Source organism: Orycteropus afer, unplaced genomic scaffold, assembly GCF_000298275.1.
Source record: "Orycteropus afer afer isolate SDZICR_OR568_19922 unplaced genomic scaffold, OryAfe1.0 scaffold00015, whole genome shotgun sequence".
NCBI classification, from domain to species: Eukaryota; Metazoa; Chordata; class Mammalia; order Tubulidentata; family Orycteropodidae; genus Orycteropus; species Orycteropus afer.
The window spans coordinates 11484903-11504324 of record NW_006921602.1 but is presented as its reverse complement, the minus strand read 5'-3'; the positions used below and the strand labels follow the sequence as shown (position 1 = coordinate 11504324).

Below are 19422 nucleotides of genomic sequence, written 5' to 3'. Positions count from 1 at the left end.
TGTAAATTTTGGTCAATGACATGAGACAAAGTATATGTGAACTGCTGTATGAAAAGTGAATTTACTCTGTAAATCTTCACCCAAATCCTAAAAAAAAAAAGAATTGCATTACCTAACATTTTTTATGTTCCACTCATAAATATCCATTTTTCCATTCAAGACTCTTGGTGTAATGGTGTCTCTACCTGGAGGCTCAATGTTCACCTTTCATTGAGAGAAATTTTCATTCTCAATGCCAGCAAGTGGCAATAAAACCAAAACCAAACTCACTGCCATCAAGTCGATTCTTTATTAGAAGCAGACTGCCTCATCTTCCTTCCATTGGGTAGCTAGTAGATTCAAACCACCGACCTTTTGGTTAACAGCCAAATGTCTTAACCACTACACCATCAGAGTTCCTAAGTGGCAGAAAAGATGGCACAATTGTCAGTTCTTGCTCCTGATTTCATCTGTCTCCTCTGTGGCTTCGAGACTCAGGGTCAGCCATACTTGGCCAAGATATTCCACCTCCGTGAGCCTCCATTTCCTCTTTTTTAAAGTGGGCATAGTTCTTGGTAGGGTTTTGGGAGGATTTGAGAATAATATTTGTCCAGCATCTGTCCTGATGCCTAACTTGGCCAGCAAGTACTCAATAAATGTTTCAATTATAATTATTAAAAATATATGTATATGTGGTGGTTAAGTTTGTGTGTCAACTTGGCTGGGCCTGGTTGAGTGGCTGGGTAGCTGGATGTAGTTATTCCCCATGGTGAGATTGGTAATTAGCTCCATGGTGGAATCTATTGGAGCAGCTGAGTAGCTGCTTTGGGTATGTGATCTGCTTCCCCTATATAAGCAGCAGCTTTGGGAATGGTCTCTAACTTATGGCACACTTGAAACCTGCATGTAGCTGTGTCATTGTTCAGCAGCCTGCCATGCTCTGCCAACCTTGGGACTTTTAATGGACTTGAATTAATGGCCTGCCATGTGGTTTGGTAACATGGGGACTGTGCCTTTTCACTTGTCAACCTTGGGTTTGTCAGCCTCAGTAGCGAGCAGCTGCCTGAGTGGAGAGATGCCTCTAGCTTCATTGAGCTGGGAGCAAGAGGCAGAGCTGAAGCCCAAGGTCGAGGGGCTGTCACACAGCCCCTAGAGCCTGGCACTTGGAATGCAGACTTTTAGCCTCCTAAACTGTAAGAGAATAAACTCCTGTTTGTTAAGACCATCCCATTTGTGGTATATTCTTGTCAGAGTGGTACTAGGTAACCAGAACGGTGTATATATATATATATATATATATATATATATATATATATATATATATATATGGAAAAGAAAAAACCTTGAGGTTCTTGTACACCTACCTAACAAGATAATCTCCTACCCCAATCTGGCCTGAGGTGCAGATGAGGTCTGGCATGCCTGGAGTTCCCTCTCAGAAGGAACACATCTGTCTTCTTCCAGGGCCCTCTGGAAAGTATCTTCACAATGAGAAAGAATCACTCACTAAGAGCAGGACTCCCAAATGCCTGGGCAGGTTCATGAGGGAAGACTTCTTTAAGCTGACAGGTCCTTAGTCTCCCATATGAGACCAGGGAAAGCTGAAATCAGTCCCTGTGTGAGATGAAAGGGCTGGCTGGGCTAATGGAGGTGTTTCAGGAGTATCTTGGGGGTGGCAATGGTATCAGAGAAAGGAGAGTCCCAGGAGTAGGTGTAGAAGAAGTAACTGCATCACTGGGGACCCACCCCCCAGCTGTCCCTAGTAGCCTGGCTGTTAGGGATTATGGAGATTATGGAGGAATTATCTCCAGGCAGAAGCACTGGACCCATCTTCCACCTTGATAGCACACTCAGCCTCTAGCTGGGGTTGCATGACTTGGACCAGGAACCACACACAACCAGCCTCATTCTGCCTTAAGATCTGGACTGAGGGATGAGGGGGGCAGACTAGTGCAGATTTCCTTCCCCTGGTGGCTGTGCTCAGTGTCCAGCAGTGGCCATATTGGTCCTGTCTCGCCAGCTGCTCCGGGTCTACTCCTGCCAAGGGCTCTAACTTCCCTGGTGCCCACTTATTCCTAACCCTTGTTTTCTGGGTTTGTCATCTGCAAGGTAGCATTCCATAATCTTTCTTTCCCACATCATTATTCTGAACCTGTTTCTGCTGTTTCCATCCAAGAACCCCAAAGGGGCAGAGGTATTAGAAAGGATGAGGCAGTACTGTGCAGAAATGGATGGTCCCCAAACTGTTTAGTGAGAGGAAAAAGTGAAAAAAGCAAGATGTGACCAGATGGCAAGCCCCTGAGTGTAGGGGCTGGGTGTGACTGGTTTACAGCTGGAACCTAGAGGAGGGCTATGTCCTGTGGGCTGATGGGGCACATCTTGATCCTCACATGACACCACATATAAGGAGGCCCACAGCTGCCCACTTGTTGGGGAGGAGGTCATCCTGGTGGTCTTTGTTTCTGCTTCTAGGAGTGCAGAGAAAAGGGATCACGATACAAAAAAACTATGGATTCCTCAAGGCCAAGAAGGAGTGGTGACAAGAGCCAGGCAGGTAGGGATTCTCTAGTGTCCAGATCCAAGGCTAACACATCTTGTTGTCAAAGGAGCCAATGTAGGAACCACACAGGACTATGTTCTGCAGATATCACGGTGATACCCATACCCACCTATGCCTTCAAGTCAATTCTGACTTATAGCAACCCACAGGGTTTCCAAAGTTGTAAATCTTTATGGAAGCCGACTGCCACATCTTTCTCCCCTGGAGTGGCTGGTAGGTTCAAACTGCCGACCTTTAGGTTAGCAGCCAAGCACTTTGACTACTGCACTACCAGGGCTCCTCATGGGAATAATAAATAGTAACAATACATGTTCATATCTACTGATCCAGGGCCTACCATGTGAATGGCCTTTCTCCCACTAATTCTGTGTGGAAGGAACAATTACCACCTGCACTTTGTAGGTAAGGAAACCCTCTCAGAAAGGTTATATAACAAGCTAAGTTCATACAGCTGGTAAGTGGCAAAATCAGGATGAACACTCAGGCGGATTTTCTGAGTTCTAACCACAGGCCAAATTCTCCAGAGGCTCTGGCCTTGCCTCCCCCACTAGGCTCACAGTGAGGATCTGAGCCCCCCAGAGCCCCTCTGTAGCACGACAGCATGAGTCCCCACATCAGTGGTCTCCACTGCCGTTCAACCCACATGCTCCTTTACTGTCCCCTAGACTTCACATTCCCCTTTCCCCCTCCCTTCTACCTGCCTTTGGCAACCACTAATAAACTTTTATTTCTGTAAAAGTCTATTCTTGATATTTTGTATAAGCAGGATAATACAATGCTTGCCCTTCTGTGACTGACTTATTTCATTGAGTATGTCCTTAGGGTTCATCCATGTTGTAGCATGTATCAGACCTTCCTTTCTCTTTATGGCTGAGCAGTATTCCAGTGTATGTTATGTACTACTTTTTTAAAAAATATTTTAGTGTTTTGGATTTACAAAACAGGTTCTCATTCAACAATTTTTATACATGCTGTTCTGTGACATTAGTTACAGTTTTCACAATGTGTCAGCATTCTCATTATTCCCATGCGGTTTGTTCTGTTTCTCATCCTTGCTTTTGTGTAAATGTTTATAATTTGTCTCATATAGTTAATTGTTTAAGGGACATGTTACTCATGGGTGATATTATTTTATAAGCCAATCTATTCTTTGGTTGAAAGGTGACTTCTTGGAGTGGTGTACCACCTTTTGTTTATCCATTCACCTGTTGATGAGCATTCGTGTTGGTTTCTACATTTAACAACACCACAATGAACACGAATATACAAATATCTGTTTGCATACCTGTTTTTAATTTTTCGGGGCATATACCTAGGAGTGGACCCAGAATTGATGGGTCATTTGGTAATTCTATGTTTGACTTTTTGAGAAACTGCCAAAACTGTTTTCCTTAGCAGCTGTGCCATTTTACAATCCCGTCAGCATGGATGAAGGTTCCAATTTCTTCACATCCATCCTACCTGTCAGGCTTTCTGATAAACTGAAGTTAGTTTATGGATGATCCCTTCTCCATCAGAACTTTCAAGCTGGAGCTTTGGCATGGTCCAATCTGAGAATGTTTCAACCAAGGCCACCAGCATTCTTCCAATGCTGTGTTGGGCTAGCTCCTTTTTCCTACCATATGAATTCTCTATGTTCTTCTTCTGACTATTACTGGGTGGTGTGATTCTCCTTGTCATTTCACTGTTACCAACATCAGATGACTTGGCTTCGCAAACAACCAGTGTTACCAACAAAACCTCACACGCGGATGCTGTAATCTCAGCCAGCGTGGTGTAAACAAATGACAATGTGTGCATCTGCACAAGTGAGAGAGAGAGAGGGTGAGAGAAAGCAGGCAGAAGAAGGCCTTCCCAGAAGGAGTATCCCAGGCCCCAGGCAGAGCTGCCCTTTTAAAGACAGAAGATGCACAGTTCTTACACAATTCTTAAATTTATTTGTCCTAAATAAATATAATCCGAGAACATCCATTTCAATGTTCCCAAATATTCTCTCTCCCCCCAAAGGTGCAGTTTAAAATACGAGTGCACATTTGTAGTGTATGTTCTTAGGTTAGGCCCTGGAGGTGCTTGTCTGAGCTGTATAGGCCGGGCCTAGCTGGAGAGACACCCCTGAGTTCCATTCCCTGGGCTGGGCCTGTACCTGGCCTAGCTCCTCCCCAGGATCCCTGTGTAGAGAGGCCTGTTTAATGTTCCCAGTACCTGTCTGGGCTGCCTCTTCCCTCTACAGCCCAAAGCAAGCAACATTCAGAACCCTGTGGCCTATGGCCATCCCTTGCAAATCTGCAAATAAAAGTTCTGTCCTCTGATACCACGTACCACCACAGGCCCATTTCTAGTGGGCACAGAAAAGCTTACTCCTGGCCCTGAAAGCAGCTCACCCAGGACAAAGGGGTGGAATAGACAGCTGGAAAGTAGAGGGAAACACTCTCCCTTCAACCCTGCCAGGAACTGAGAGGCCCCAAAGAAGGAAGAAACACTCCCCCAGTTACCCTCTTGGGCCCTGTCACACCAGGGAGCAGGAGGATGGGGAGACACCCTTTGTCTTGCTCTTTGAGGCTGAGTTCAGAGGTTTGGGCCCACATCCTGGTCTGAGGCTGTCTCACCATCATCTGGGGACTCCTGGATCAGATTCAGAGGAGTCAGTCACAGCTTGATGCTATTAGCCAGAACCACACCCTGGGGCCAGCATCTCCTTCCCTTTGCCTATCTCCAACAAAGCCAGGGTCCCACCAAGCCACCCTCTGTTCTAGCTCCCAGCCCACCCATAGCCGCGTGGCCCACCATTGCGTGACTCCCCATTACCAGACTGAGCCCTCCGTCCTGCTGCAGGGTAGCATAGAAACGCAGTACGCGGGGGTCACAGCATATCACTGTGGGGTCAAAGTCCAGCACACGCAGGCCCTGCAAGCTGCGGGCCCGGGAAAGGGCCACATAGGCTTGACCACTGGCAAACACACGTCCCAGAGAGATCTCCACGCAATCCAGGGACATGCCCTGAGGGATGGAGGGACGGACATGGAGCCACCTCAGCCTGAAGCCCCTGGTGTCCAGAGCCTGACCCAACCTTCACCAGTCCAGCTGCAGCCCCTGGGTCTTTTTGCCCAGTTCAGAGATGCTCAAGACAGAGGGATGGGCTGACAGCAGATAGGTGTCTGAGTACAAAGGAGGTTCCTATAGATCTATAAGAGTTGAGGTGTAAGGATGAAAGAAAAGAGCTCAGGCTTTGGGCTGAAAGGCTTGGAGCAAAAATCCTGGCTCTGCTCACTAGGTGTGTGACCTTAGACAAGTTACTTAACCTCTCTGAGCCTGTTTCCTCTTCAGTAAAATGGGAATGATGCTTATATCTATACCTTGTATAGTTGTGTAAAGATTAAATTGAACATATCCAGTAGGACGACACAAAATGGTGGCGCAGAGATGGCAAAGTGAGGAGTACGTGTCTGGGAATGTCAGAGAAGGGGCCAGGGTGGGAAATACACCAAAGGAAGGTTATTCTACTTCTGGTATGGAATTTTCCATCCAATAAGGCCTTCAAGACCCCTCCTTAACATATCCCAGGCCTATTCTGTCCACCCTCTGTCCTTGCCTGTTCCCATCCCCCATACTGGGTGCTCACCTGGCTTTTGTGGATGGATATTGCCCAGGCCAATTGGAGGGGCAGCTGCTGCCGACTGAGTAGCTGGCCCCCGGTGGCCTGCACTGTCCAGCGGTCAGCACGGATGACCTCAGTGACTCCACACAGGAATCTCACCTGGGGTAGCCCTGGTGGAGGTGTGGAGAAATTGAGCCTTTCAGCCCTGCTTTAGGGTTCAGAGGTGGGGAGCAAGGACCCCTCCCTACTGCCGCAAAGCCTCCCCTATCACTTACCCCTCCCCTCAGTCTCAAACCCAACGACTACTCCTCGGGCCCCATTCACCAGGCCCCGAGACACTGCTAGGTTCTTCACCAGCATGACCTGCAAGAGAAAAAGAAATGGAGGGATGGAGAACAGGCTGGCCTCACCTCCAGAACCTGCTGTTCTCAGAGGCTGGGGAATAGGGCTGTCATGGAGGGCCACCAAGTCCCTGTCCTTAGTTCTGCCAGTGGTTGGCTGTGACCCCTGGGGAAGCTGCCTTATTCTCCTGGGTCTCAGTTTCCCCTTTGTGTCAAAGGAGAATAACACTAGCTCAGGATACCTTAGAAAAAAAAAAAACAAACAAACCCACTGCCATCGAGTCACTTCTGACTCATAGTGACCACCATAGGGTTTCTGAGGCTGTAAATCTTTATGGAAGTAGATTGTCTGATCTTCCTCCCATGGAGCAGCTAGGGGGTTTGAACCACTGACCTTCTGGTTAGCAGCCAAATGCCTTACCCACTGTGCTCCTCATACCTCAGAAGAAAGTAGTAAAGATCAGTGAGGTAATAGATATCACAGTGCTTTGAAGGTCTGTTCTATGGGGTATATATGTGGGCCACAAATCTTGAGGGATAGCCCTCAGGTCCCACCATCCTCTCCCCCAGCCCTACTGCACTTGGTTTCTTCCTATTGGATGACCTTTGGGACTGAAGAAAGTCTCCCATTCCACTCACCCCCAACAGCATGAGAGGACAAGGAATCTCACATCTGTAGGGTACATTACAGAAGACAATCGTGGGATAAGTATTTGCTCCCCATTTTACAGATGATAAAACTGAGCTTTAGCAAAGGAAAAGAAAGTGTCCAAAGTAACACTGCTTGGAGCTCTATGGGGCAGGGGAGGAGGGCAGTGGAAAGCTGAAGATAGGAAGGTGGGTGGGAATAAGCGGGAGGGAGGTTTGGCGTGGTCACTGCCGGGCGCACTGGTTGAGGATCTGCCTGAACAGAGGGTGTAAGGAGGAGGGAGGCCCATGCAGGACAGTCGAAGTTCCCAGGGTCTAGGCTCTGCTTCCCACTCACCTGGGTCCCCAGCTTTAGCTGAAGGAGCCGACTAGCAGGACACTGGGCATCCAGGGTCTGGGCCTGCTCAGGGTCACTGTCCATGGCCTCAAAGCTGTGCACCTCACCTGGGAAAAGAGTCAGGAAAGCAGATGATAGATTACTGACTTGTGACTCAGTTTCCAAAAATACTTGTTAGACAGGGATGTGGGGGAGAAGGGGGTCTGGTGGCCAGGAAAAGGCTCTGTGGGGATAGTGCAGGTCTAACTGGAGTGCTAGAGTCAGAGGCCTGGGATCAAGTCTCAGTTCCAGCACTTACTGGCTGAGTGACCTTGGCCAACTCACTGTACCCACAGTTACATCTGCAAATGTAAGGCCCTTTATGGCCACTGAGGTTGGGTGCATAGATATCCAAATGATCTCATGGGTGGGGATGCAGGGGGCCATACCTACCTGATGGCTCTCCCAGCGGGCCCTGCCCAACCCTAGCTCCCTGCTCACCTGGCAGCTCCTGCAGTCGCCTCTCGTTGGTGAGGGCCACATCATCCTGGTGAGTGCAGAGCCTCGTGGCCACAATCCCATCTCGCCCCACCTTGTGGGCAGCTGTGGCCCGGATTTGGCGAGTCATCTCATCTGAGCACCTATGGAAGCCAGGCTGTCAGGAGAGAGCCCACCTTAACAACCAGGGAAGGTGGGGAATGTGAACATATGACCCAAGCAGCAAGCCATGAGCCAGTCCTTGGGCTGGAAAGGGCCAGGGCAAGATATGCTAGCCCCCAGTCTGCCCAACTTGTCCCTTACCCACCTGGACTCCAGACATGGGGGACGAGCCATGGGCTAAGGGAATGCTGGGCTGTGAGCATGAGTGAGCAGGGAGCAGCTAACTACCCTCCCACCCCACAATGCTCCTGAGGAAGCAAGTGAGGGAATACAAGCCACAGGGTTGAAGGACCTAGACAAGGAAACAGTAATCAGACCAGCCCCCAGGGTATAATCCTCTAGCCCCTTGCTTGGTGCCTTGGTGGCAAAAATCCACCCTGTTTTCTATTTTCCCCAATCTCAAGCCTGGACACAGCAGCAGCTCAAATGGGAAGAAGGGGACAGCTTGAGGACCCTGAGCCTTCCTCTTGTCCCCCATGTGTTTTATGCACCTTCCTACCTACCTCCTGACTCGACGGCACATAACAACAACAACAACAACAAGCTACCTCCTGGGAACTCTGATAGTGTAGTGCCTAAGGCACTTGACTGCTAACCAGAAGGCTGGCGGTTCAAACCCACCAGCCAGCCGCTCCATGGAAGGAAGATGGGGCAATCTACTTCCGTAGTAATACTGCCTCAGAAACCCAAGGAGGGGTCGCTATGAGTCGGGTCCGACACGACAGCACACAACAACAACAACCTACCTCCTGGATCTGTGCTAGGAGTCGTGGTAAGAGACTCCGGGCTCTGGCCCCATTTCGTCTACCCTTCTGGCCTCCTTTCCATTCTCACACTAGAGTAGGCATGGCATCCCAACCTTCTGTGCTGGCTGGGGAGGCATTATGTCTACAGAGCTGCCCACCTATACACCAAAAGGCCCCTTAGACTCTAAAAGTAGAAGGAACTTGGGTTTTGGAGTCAAGACAGACTTGCTTCAAATCCCAACACAGCTACTTACTGGCTGTGACTTTGGTTAGGTCACATCAACTCTTTTTTGCATCTGTGAAATGGGAGTACTAACATTGCTGAATTCCTCCTATGTGTCTATATACCCATCCTTCTCTTGTCCTGCCCAGGTCTCCTCTCTCTGTAGAGACCATGCCCCAAAGACAAGCATTTCTCTCCCTTCCCAGTGCTCCACTCTAACTTGAACTTGGATTCTCATTCCGTCGTCCCTTCCCTTTCCAACAGGGCTTACCTGCCCAGCCTCACAGCCTGTAGCAGAGAGACGAAAGTCTGGTCTGCCTGCCTCCACACTTCAGTCAGCTCCAGGATCACTGGGACACACCTCTTCCAGCTCTTGGCCTGGTGGGGTGGGGTAAGTCAGGGAGCAGAGAAGACAACCACAAGGGTGAGGGCGGGGCCAGAGGGTGAGTGGTACCTGGAAGCAGAACTTTGGGGGCTGGGAGCCCTTGGTAACAGGTGGTAGTTGTAGGAAGTCCCCACAGATAATGAGTTGGATCCCTCCAAAGGGCTTGTTCTGCTGCCGGACAGCTCTGGGGAGGGGCATGGGGTGATTTAGGTACCAGGGTGGGCAGATTCCACATGCCAAAACTACCAACCAGACTCCAGACCTTACTTACTGCCCTCAATGCATATACTGACCTGGCCACAGCCTCCAGCTTGTCAAACAGGTCTGCCTCCACCATGGAAATCTCATCAATAACCAGACGCTGACAGTTCAGCCAGCCCTGCCGCACACCTGGTCTCTGGGCCAGGGCCACACACTGGGCCAGGGGGTCCTGGCCTGAGCCGATGCCTGTGAGTGACACTATTCAGCCTGGGCTGAGACCCCAGCCCCTTCTCAACCTCAATTCCTTTACCCTCTCCACAGACCTGGCTTACTCATAGCTCAAGCCCCAGAGACTCCCACTTACCTGCAAAGGCATGAAGGGTGGTACCCCCAATGTGACAGGCTGCCACCCCAGTGCTGGCAGTGGCCACAGTGCCTGTTGGGGGCAGTGAACCAAGGATACGCTTCAGCAGGTATGACTTCCCTGTCCCTAGGCAAGGAACAAAGTCAGAGCCATTTGCTCTTCATCTCCCCTGGTCCCCTTACCCCTACTCTGTCCCCTTCTACCTGCACTCCCAGTGAAGAAAATGTTCTGGCCTTTCAGAACAGCCCTCAGCACAGCAGCCTGTTCTGCAGAAAGCTGTGGTTTGGTTGGGGGCAAGCTCAGTCTCTTCACAGGCAGGGGCCACCTTGGGGCTTCCTGGGGAAAGACAGGGTGATCTCAGAGTCCCCTCCTACCTCCTAGACGTTGCCCCCCAACCCCCTTCTTGGCTTGGATGCAGTAGTAGGCCTGGCAGTCCTTTGTCTCTGTTGGCTTCACTCCTTGGAACCCTTGGGCAGAGATAGGGATGTGACCCCAGCCCTGGTTCACCTGGAGATCTTGACAGCAACTATTAAGATCCAGGCCTCTTCTTGAGGAAGGATCCAAGGCTGGGTCTCTACTGACCTCTGCTGCCCTGAATTCCCCCCTTCCCCCATTGTGGGTCTGGGCTCTCCCCCAGATCCTTTCCCTAGGTTCTTTAATCCTTCTGGTTCTTTCACCCAGCCTTCCTTCTCACTTACCTTCCTGTTACAAAACTGTCTCTTGCACACATGTCAAAACACACAAGCAAAACCCTCCCAAACCAGTGGCCTTTCATGATCCATCTTCATCTTCCTCCCTTAATTTCAAACCCAGATGATCTGTGATACACCTGTCTCAGTCCACAAACACTGTCAAAGCCACTAGACTCTGACCACTTAATTTTATTGGACCTCTTTGTTGCCCCTGGCACTGCAGCCTTTACTGTCTCTCAAAGCTGCTCCCTTCTGCTGGGCTGCTATATTCTCCTTTTCCTTTCCACACCTCCTTCTCTGCTTCCTCTTTGTGCCTGGATGCTCCCCAAGGCTCAGGCCTGAACTCCCTTTTCCTGCTATCTTACCCAGTCTTGAGAATTCCACTATGAGAAACAGGCACAATTTCCACATTCCTGTCATGTACAGATGTCTGATGGGCATCTACTTTGAGATAACCAGCAGCCTCCTCAAATACTACCACCATCTTTTCCTCAAACTTGGGCATCCTCAGCCTCTTCCATCTATAGGATGTCACACTCACTCCCAAAGCTGTCCCTGTTTTCCTGTCCTTGCTGTGCTCGGCCCCAGTCCGGGGCTTCTTTGGCAACTTCACCGGAGTGGTGTCCGGGGTCCGGGTGGCCGCCACCACGCGCCGCAGCTCCTCAGGCTGCACTGGGCTGATGGTAACGAAGTCGCGGGGCCGCGGGCCGAGCAGCTGCGCGCGGGCAGAGGCAGGCCGGGGACCTGGGGCAGCAGCCAGCTTGAGGCGCAGCGTACGTAGGAAGCGGCGCAGGCGGTCCGGGGGGCAGTCGGAGAGCAGCAACTGCACAGTGCCAGCGCCCGGCCGTGGAGCGCCGTCGGCAGGGAGACGCAGCGCGCTGCGTCCGGTCGCTGCAAACCGCGTGAAGAGGCGCGCTGCGCGCAGGGGAAAGCACCGCGGCCGCCCAATCTGCCCCGGCCCCTGCAGTCTCAGCATCAGCTCTCGGCGCTCATTGCGACCCAGGCTCAGCTCCGCGGTGCGCAGAGACTGGCGTTTTCGCGGTTGCCCGCCAGGGCTCAGCTCCTCTACAGCTACGCTGCACCGCAGCTCCGCATCCTCGCACTCTGCTGCCACCGTCTCGGTGCCGGATAGCATCGTCGCCGCTGCCTCAGGTCTTCTAAGGGACCGAAGCAGAGGTTGTCGAGATAGGTTCAAGGGGCATACTGGGTAGTAGAGAGGGGACCCAGTTGAGGGACACATGGGGTTACGGTGGCTGTCACCGGTAAAAGGACTCTATAGACAGCCGAAGATCAACTCTTAGAAAGGTACTCCACTACACAACAAATTGCGGAGCGGCAGATGGGCGGTGTCACGTGCATTTAGGATTGAGGAAACCCAGGCTGTTCCGAAGGAAAGCAAGGGCCACAGAAGGAGTGGACCACTGAGCAGAGAAGCAGATTGCTTTAAAGAGATACAGGGCGAGCACGGGAATCCTCACAGTCCTCTGGAATGGGAATCGCACGTGGGGAGATGAGAAGGGGCCTGGCATATAAAAAGCGCTTTCTGTTTTCCAGATACGTGCCCTGGTTTATTTGGTCTCTCTATTCCTTGTGTGTTTAAGTGGAAGTTAATACTTGCCCTTTTTAAGCCACAACTCTTGGTATGCGCTTCCCACCTCCACGGTAGGTATGGGAGCTCCTTCCGTGTGACCCATTCATGTGCACCCTCCCCAGGGATTCTAACCCCTTGAAGAAGTCAAACGTTCCGCCTCCCACCACGGAGTTCGGGTGGACACTCACTTTCTTGAGCTGGCACTTTGATGAACAAGGTGATCTGCCGGATCTGCTGGGGACAGCAAAGTTCGGAAACTAAGAACTTTCAAATACTCGGAGTAGAACATCACCCTATCACCGGACGGATCTTTAAATTCTTCAGCCAATCAGGGGTAGGGGCGTGTAAACAGGCTTGCCTTTCCTTGAAGTATAACTCCACCAGCTCGGGATATACCAATCGCACGCAGGAGAGATGGGGTGGATGGTTGTGGTCGGAGCATACCAAGTATAGTGTACGAATGGGCGGGGCAGGGGGCTGGGCCCTTACCTGTAATCTAGAGTGCTCAAACGCGGCTCCGAAGATTTATTTTCAGACCCATTCTTTCGGCACTCCTTCACCCCCAAATCCTGGCTCCTCTCCTGGAGACCACACGCAGCACCGAGACTTGGGAAGAGCTGCCTCTGCTTTCTTGTACCCTCTGTTTCTGCTCTGAGGATCACTACCGGCCTCCCAGCTCTCCGTCCTGCTCTGCCTTGTAATGGTCATTTCGCGCGTAGCTCTTTGTCACTGACTGAGGTGCTGGGTACTCAGAGGGTACAAGGAAAGTGTGTCTTCAAGGAAGTCTAATTAGAATTATTAACTTTTATTGAGGTGAAAACATACACAAGACATTCACCAATATGACTTCCACATTTACAGCTTGGGGACATTGATGACATTTTTCACGTTGTGCTACTATTATTTCTATCTTTTTCCAAAATACTCCACCAACCTTTAGCAATGCCTCGCAAACAAAAGCCTCCTCTTTTCCCCTCCCCGCTACCCCTGGTAATCACTGATAATCTTTAGTTTCTTTTTTTTTTTTTTCCCCAACCTATATAGGAATTTTCCCTCCCCAAAAAGTTTCCTTCCATATATAAACCTTTCCTTGATTTTTTACAATAGTAGACTTATATAATATTTGTCCTTCTGTCTTTATTCATTGAGTCCTTATTTCACTCAGCATGTCCTCCAAGTTCATCCAGGTTATGCAGTATTTTGCATTCTTCATTATTCTTTAGTGTTGAATAATATCCCATTGTGTGTATGTACCACAGAGGTTATCCATTCCTCTATTGATGGACACTGAGATTGTTTACATTTCTTTGCTATTGTGAATAGTGCTGTGATGAACATGGGTGTGCGTATATCTATTTCTGTCCTGGCTCTCACTTCTTTAGGGTATATACCTAGTAATGGGATTGCTGGATCAAATGGTATTTCTATTTCCAACTTTTTAAGGAATCGCCATACCAATTTCCACAGTGGTTGTATCATTTTATAGTCCCACCAGCAGTGTATGAGAGTCCCAAACTCTCCACATTCTTGCCAGCATTTGTTACTTCCTGTCTTGTGAACTTTGCTATTAATGCTGGGATGAGATGGTATCTCCTTGTTGTTTTGATTTGCATCTCGCTAATGGCTAATGATTTTGAACATTTCTTCTTTGGTGAAGTGTTTGTTCATGTCTTTTGCCCATTTTTTAATTGGATTGTTTGTCTTTTTAATGTTGAGATGTTAAGAGTTTTCTATAAATTTTAGAGATAAGTCCTTTGTCAGATCTGTCATTTGGAATATTTTTTCCTTCAGGGAATTCTTATCTCTTCTTTTGCACTGGATGCCTGGGGAATTTTTAAATTATCTTCTTTCCCTATTAGAAACTTGGATTTCCCTAGCTGGAAGGGATCTCTGAAGTGAATCTAGCCCCTCATTTTACAGATGGTAGCTACCATGAATTGAATTACCCTAATTTTTCAAATAAGGAAAATGAGGTGCCAAGAGGTTTTACCAAAACCATGCCTTGAACCCAGATCTAACCTAACTAAACCTGCTGGCTTAACCTCTATACCACACTGCTCCCAGGTCTTATTTCATGAAGGGAGTGGGACAAAGCTAGGGGAATCTGGCTCCTGACACTCACTGAATTGTCCCATCCCTACCAGTTACATGTTATCCTAAGCAAGTTTCCTTAACATCTCAAGGTTTTGCTTCCTCATCGGTTAAGACAGGAGAAAAATGAAAATGCTTTAAAACTGGGCTGATAGTTACACAACTCTGTGACTGTACTTAACACCAATAAATTTTACATGTTTAATGAGTGAGTTGTCTGGTGAATTATATCTCAATAAAGCAGTTATCAAAAAAAATCATGAGAAGTATTTTTCTTATTCAGTGTTGACTTGACCTAGTGTCATAGGTCATTACCAATGAGTAAACAAATAGATTAAAGAAAATTCTCAAAGTTGCTGTAATAGGCAGAATAATGTCCCCCCAGATATCCATGTTTTAATCCTCAGAATTTCTGAATATATTACCTTACATGGAAAAAAGACACTTTGCAGGCATTATTAAGTTAAGAATCCTGAGAAGGGAGATTATCCTAGATTATCTGGGTGGGCCCAGTGTAATCACAAGAGTCCTTATCAGGAAAGCAAGGAGGCAGATGAGTCAGGGAAGATGTGACTAAGGAAGCAAAAGGTCAGTGGTTCAAACTCACCAGCTGCTCTGTGGAAGAAAGATGAGGCACTCTGCTTTCGTAAAGATTTATAGCCTAGCAAACACAATGGAGGTCACTATGTGTTGGAATCAACTCGATGGCAGTGAGTTTGGTTTTGATTTTTATCCATCTATCCAAAGGAGCCCTGGTGATGCAGTGGTTAAGCCTCGGCTGCTAACTGAACCACAGTTTGGTTATCCATTCTTCCGTTCATGGGCACTTAGGTTGTTTCCATCTCTTTGCTATTCTAAATAGTGCTGTGATGAACATGGTGTGCATATATCTATTCGTGTCCCGGCTCTCACTTCTTTAGGATATATACCTAGTAATGGTATAGTAACTGACAGGTTGGTGTTTTGGAACTCAGTAGCTGATCTGCAGAAGGAAGAAAAGGCAGTCTGCTTCCATAAAGATTACAGCCTATGGCTCAGTTCTACACCATCCTATAGGCTCTTTATGGTCGGAAACAACTCAACAGCAACACACTTTGTTTTTTATCCATCTACCCATTCCTACATCCATCAACTTATCATTTTGTTACGCATTTTAGATTTGCAGACATTAGAACATTTCACTTCTAAACACTTCAGCATGTGTGCCATTAACTAGAGTTCGGTATTTTCCACCTTTCTAAAGTAAATTTTACATACAGTGAAATCAACAATCTTAGGCATATCCTTAGAGGAGTTTTGACTGTGTAACCTAAACCCCTGTCAGGATATTGGATATCCTATCCAATACTGTAGCCACCAGCCACATATGCCTATTTAATTTTAAATTAATTAAAATTAAATATTCAGTTCTTTGGTCACAGTAGCCACATGTAAAGTGCTCAGTAACAATAGCTACCACTGGACAGCACAGATACAGGACGTTTCCATCTTTGCAGAGCATTCTATTGGACAGCAATAGAACATTACTGTCATCTAGAAAGTTCCTTCAGGTCACTTCCCGGCCATCCTCAAACCTCAATCCCATGGCAATCCCTGTTCTGAATTTGTTTTCACCATACATTATTGTTGTTGTTGTTATGTGCCCTCGAGTCGCCCGCGACTCACAGTGACCCCTCGTTGGGTTTCTGAAGCAGTATCTCTATGGAAGTTGATTGCCCAACCCTCCTTCCAAGGAGTGGCTGGTGGGTTTGAACAGCCAGTCTTCTGGTTAGTAGTCAAGTGCCTTAGGCACCATGCTACCAGAGCTCCTATATATTAGTTTAGGTTATTTTAGAACTTCTTATAAATAATCAGTATGTATTCTTGAGTGGAAGGCTTCTTTCACTAAGCAATAGTAATTTTGAGATTATTCATGTTGTTAGGTATTTCAGTAGTTCGTTCTTTTTTATTGTTGAGCAGTATTCCATTGTAATGGATACTGTTTATCCATTTTCCTGTTGGTAGAAAGTCTACTTTTTGTGGATTTATGCTTTATTTTGGGTAAATACCTTGGGGACAAATTGCTGGGTCATAGGGTATGTGTATGTTTAGTTTTATATGAAACAGCCAGATCTTTTCCCAAGACAGTTGAACACCCATCGAGGTTTTTGTAAGAGGAACAACACTTAAATCCTTGTAGGGAAAGGAATCAAATACCTTACAACTGCCTGGCGGTGGATTAACGGTCCTCTGGCACCGTCCCCGCCCTCACACCGCCCCACCCGCCAGCCGGATCCTGACTGGCCTGTAGAGGAGAGAGGCGGAGCCAGAGGTGTCCTCACAGTTGGGGCCGGACTTCCTCCCTGTGGGCGGTTCTCAGCATCCGCCCGGACCTTTGCTCATTGCTGCCACCGCGAGGTCAATCCCAAGCAAAGCGTTACTCGGCTCATCTCCTCGCTTAACCTGACGCGTGGTTTTAAGGGAAGCTCTTAGGAGGAACGGGTTTTCTTCTTATGAAATTTCCTCCCCTGTAACTCCTTCCGTTTTATTTGCTTTCCCTCCTCTTGCTGGGAGGTCTCAGTCCAATCTCCGACTCATTAATAACAATGACATTAGCAATGAACTGATTGGTTTAAAAAGTCCATTTTCGACATTATATTCGTTGATTCTCAAAAGAGTATTCCTCTCACCTTAACCAAACCAAACAGAGCCGAGTCGATTATGACTCATAAGGACTCTGTAGACAAAGTCGAACTGTCCCATCGCGTTTCCAAGACTAAGTCTACGGAAGCTGAGTGGGAGCGGTTGGTGGGTTCCAACCACCGACCTTTCGGTTAGCATCCGAATGCTTTAATCTCTGGGCCACCAGAGCCCCTCCCTTCCACTTTACTGGGTCCTCTCTCTCCAAGTTTTTGCCCCTCCCCCCACCCCTTGGGGCCCGGAAGCTTACAAGGACAGCCTTGGAGAGGAGCTGAACAGGAGAGAGTATTGCATGGTGTTCCAGCTTCCAGGGCACTGTGCATTTCTTCATCACACTGGGCAGCAAGACACTCATTTTGTTGAATCTGAGTATTATTCCACATAGCTAACCACTATCTCCTGCAAACCTCTCAATTTCCAGGAGATACACTCTTCTTGTTTCTTCCTACCTGTTGGCTGTTCCTTGTCAGGTCTCCTTGGTTAACCTCTCCTCCTCAACCAGACTTCTCAATGTGGGAGGCCCCCAGCCTTGGACAATTATTTTCCCCTTGTCTCTTCCAATCCCATTCAACATGCTGATTCCCAATATTTTATCTTTAGACTGCCCTTCTCCCCTGAACTCCACACTGTATCTCCATTTGTCCACCTGTAATCTCCACACAGATGTCTATCAGTTCCATCAGTTCACTTTCTCCAAAACAGATTCTAATCTTCCCAATGCCACATACACCTGTTTTTCTCCTTGTCTTTATCATCTCAGTAAATGGCACCACCATTTTTGGCTCAAGTTAAAAACCCACACCACAGTCTTAATTCCTTCTTAACTACCACATCCAACTCACAACCGACACCTTGTTTCTGCTTCTAAAATGTATTTCTAATCTATTCACCTCCCTCCATCCCCTTCCCACACCCTAGAACTAGCAGCCCATCCTGTCTCCCCTAGATTACAGCAGTAATCTTTGGCTTTTGTGTTTAGAACATGTCTGACACATAATAGACTCTCAATAAATATTTATTAAATGAATAAATATTTGAATAATGAAACCATTATCTCAAGTCTTGACCCCACCTTTTATCTCTTCACTATCTCTTGAATCTTTCCCTCTGAGACTCGTAATGATTGCTCTGGTTCAGGCTTCATCACTTCCTACCTGGATTTCTGTAAAAATCTCCTACTCAATGGACCTCCTTGTCTCTTTTGCCCCCATTGTCCATTCTCCACACAGCAGCCATGAAAGTGAGCTTTTAAAATGACAATCAGATGTTGTCACACCCTGACTCAACCCTCCAGTGGTTGCTGCTACTTGCAGGAGGAATTTCAAATCCCTTAGGTCAGCACTCAAGGCCCTTTGTGGCTCTGGCTCCTGCTGCCTCCTTGTCAGAATCTCTCCTCATTCCACTACCCACCCCAAGTATTATGACCACACAGAAACTGCCCACAGTTCCCCTAGCAAGTCAAGATGTTTTACATGTTCTCACTTTTGTTCATGATGTTCTTTCTTCCCAAACCTTCTCCCATTCCTCCACCCAGCTAACACTGCTAGAATACAATTCAGTCATTCCAGCCCCTCCTTGGGAACTGACTCTCCCCAGGAGCTGTGTACTCCTTAATCATAGCACTTCTCAGGACTTGTCCACCCTTCTTCTGGTTGATCAGCTTCCCAAGGCAGGGTCTGCATCTTGCATGGCCTTGTCACACAACACTGCAAAACAGGTCATTTAGTAGAGAGGTTAGGAGTACAGAGTGGAGTCAGATAGGGTTTGAATCCTAGTTCTACCACTTCCAGGTGAGTAGTCATTTAATGTCTGGATGAGGGATGGAAAGCACTCCGCTTTAGGAGGCACTCAGCAAACTTTTTTGATTGATTAATGGCACAAATGCAGAACAGATTCCATCACTTCCATGTCAAAAGCCTTCAGTAGCTTCCCATTGCCCTGAGTTTAAAATATAGTCTTCTCAACACAGCCTGCGAGGTCCTCCCTGCATTGAGCCCTCTCTTTCCCGCCTGGTCTACACACACACACACACACACACATACACACACTATGCTGTTTCATGACATTGCTTACATTGTCCCCTCTGCCTAGAATGCCTGTCCTTCCTTCTTTCTCCTAGTTTTGATGCCCCTCCTATGTGCATTTACACTTATATTCAACACATGGTCTTCTCATTATCTGTTTATTTATCTCTCCCAGTAGACACACACACACCCAGGACCCTGATGTATCTTCCAGCCATTGGTATATAGGCAGACAGTCAAGGCAAATAAAATATGGGTGTTGAATGGATGTGTACACTATGAAGGCAACATCCAGCATGGGCAGGATGGGGAAACCGAGGTCAGAGT

At 48.0% G+C, this 19422-nt stretch overlaps 1 protein-coding gene across 1 annotated transcript; it reads right to left on the bottom strand.

Moving 5' to 3' along the window:
• Positions 1-5104: 5104 nt before the first annotated feature.
• Positions 5105-11845, bottom strand: PIF1 (PIF1 5'-to-3' DNA helicase). Its single transcript, XM_007957812.1, has 13 exons — positions 11289-11845; positions 10435-10444; positions 10222-10354; positions 10019-10144; positions 9747-9900; positions 9523-9637; positions 9340-9446; positions 7941-8080; positions 7461-7567; positions 6410-6497; positions 6159-6304; positions 5345-5536; positions 5105-5161 (listed from the first exon to the last, which is right to left on the bottom strand). Exons 1-13 carry the CDS (start codon positions 11843-11845, stop codon positions 5105-5107), a joined length of 1932 nt encoding a protein of 643 aa, XP_007956003.1.
• Between the last annotated feature and the right edge of the window lie 7577 nt (positions 11846-19422).

What these genes read in the sequence shown, in the direction of transcription:
- PIF1 (XM_007957812.1), bottom strand. Translation starts at nt 11,845, where the DNA reads ATGCTATCCGGCACCGAGACGGTGGCAGCAGAGTGCGAGGATGCGGAG. An exon ending in AAGCTGGAGGCTGTGGCCAG is followed by an intron (nt 9,638 to 9,746) that starts GTCAGTATATGC and finishes GCCCCTCCCCAG; the next exon opens with AGCTGTCCGGCAGCAGAACA. An exon ending in GCGACTGCAGGAGCTGCCAG is followed by an intron (nt 7,568 to 7,940) that starts GTGAGCAGGGAG and finishes CTCTTTTCCCAG; the next exon opens with GTGAGGTGCACAGCTTTGAG.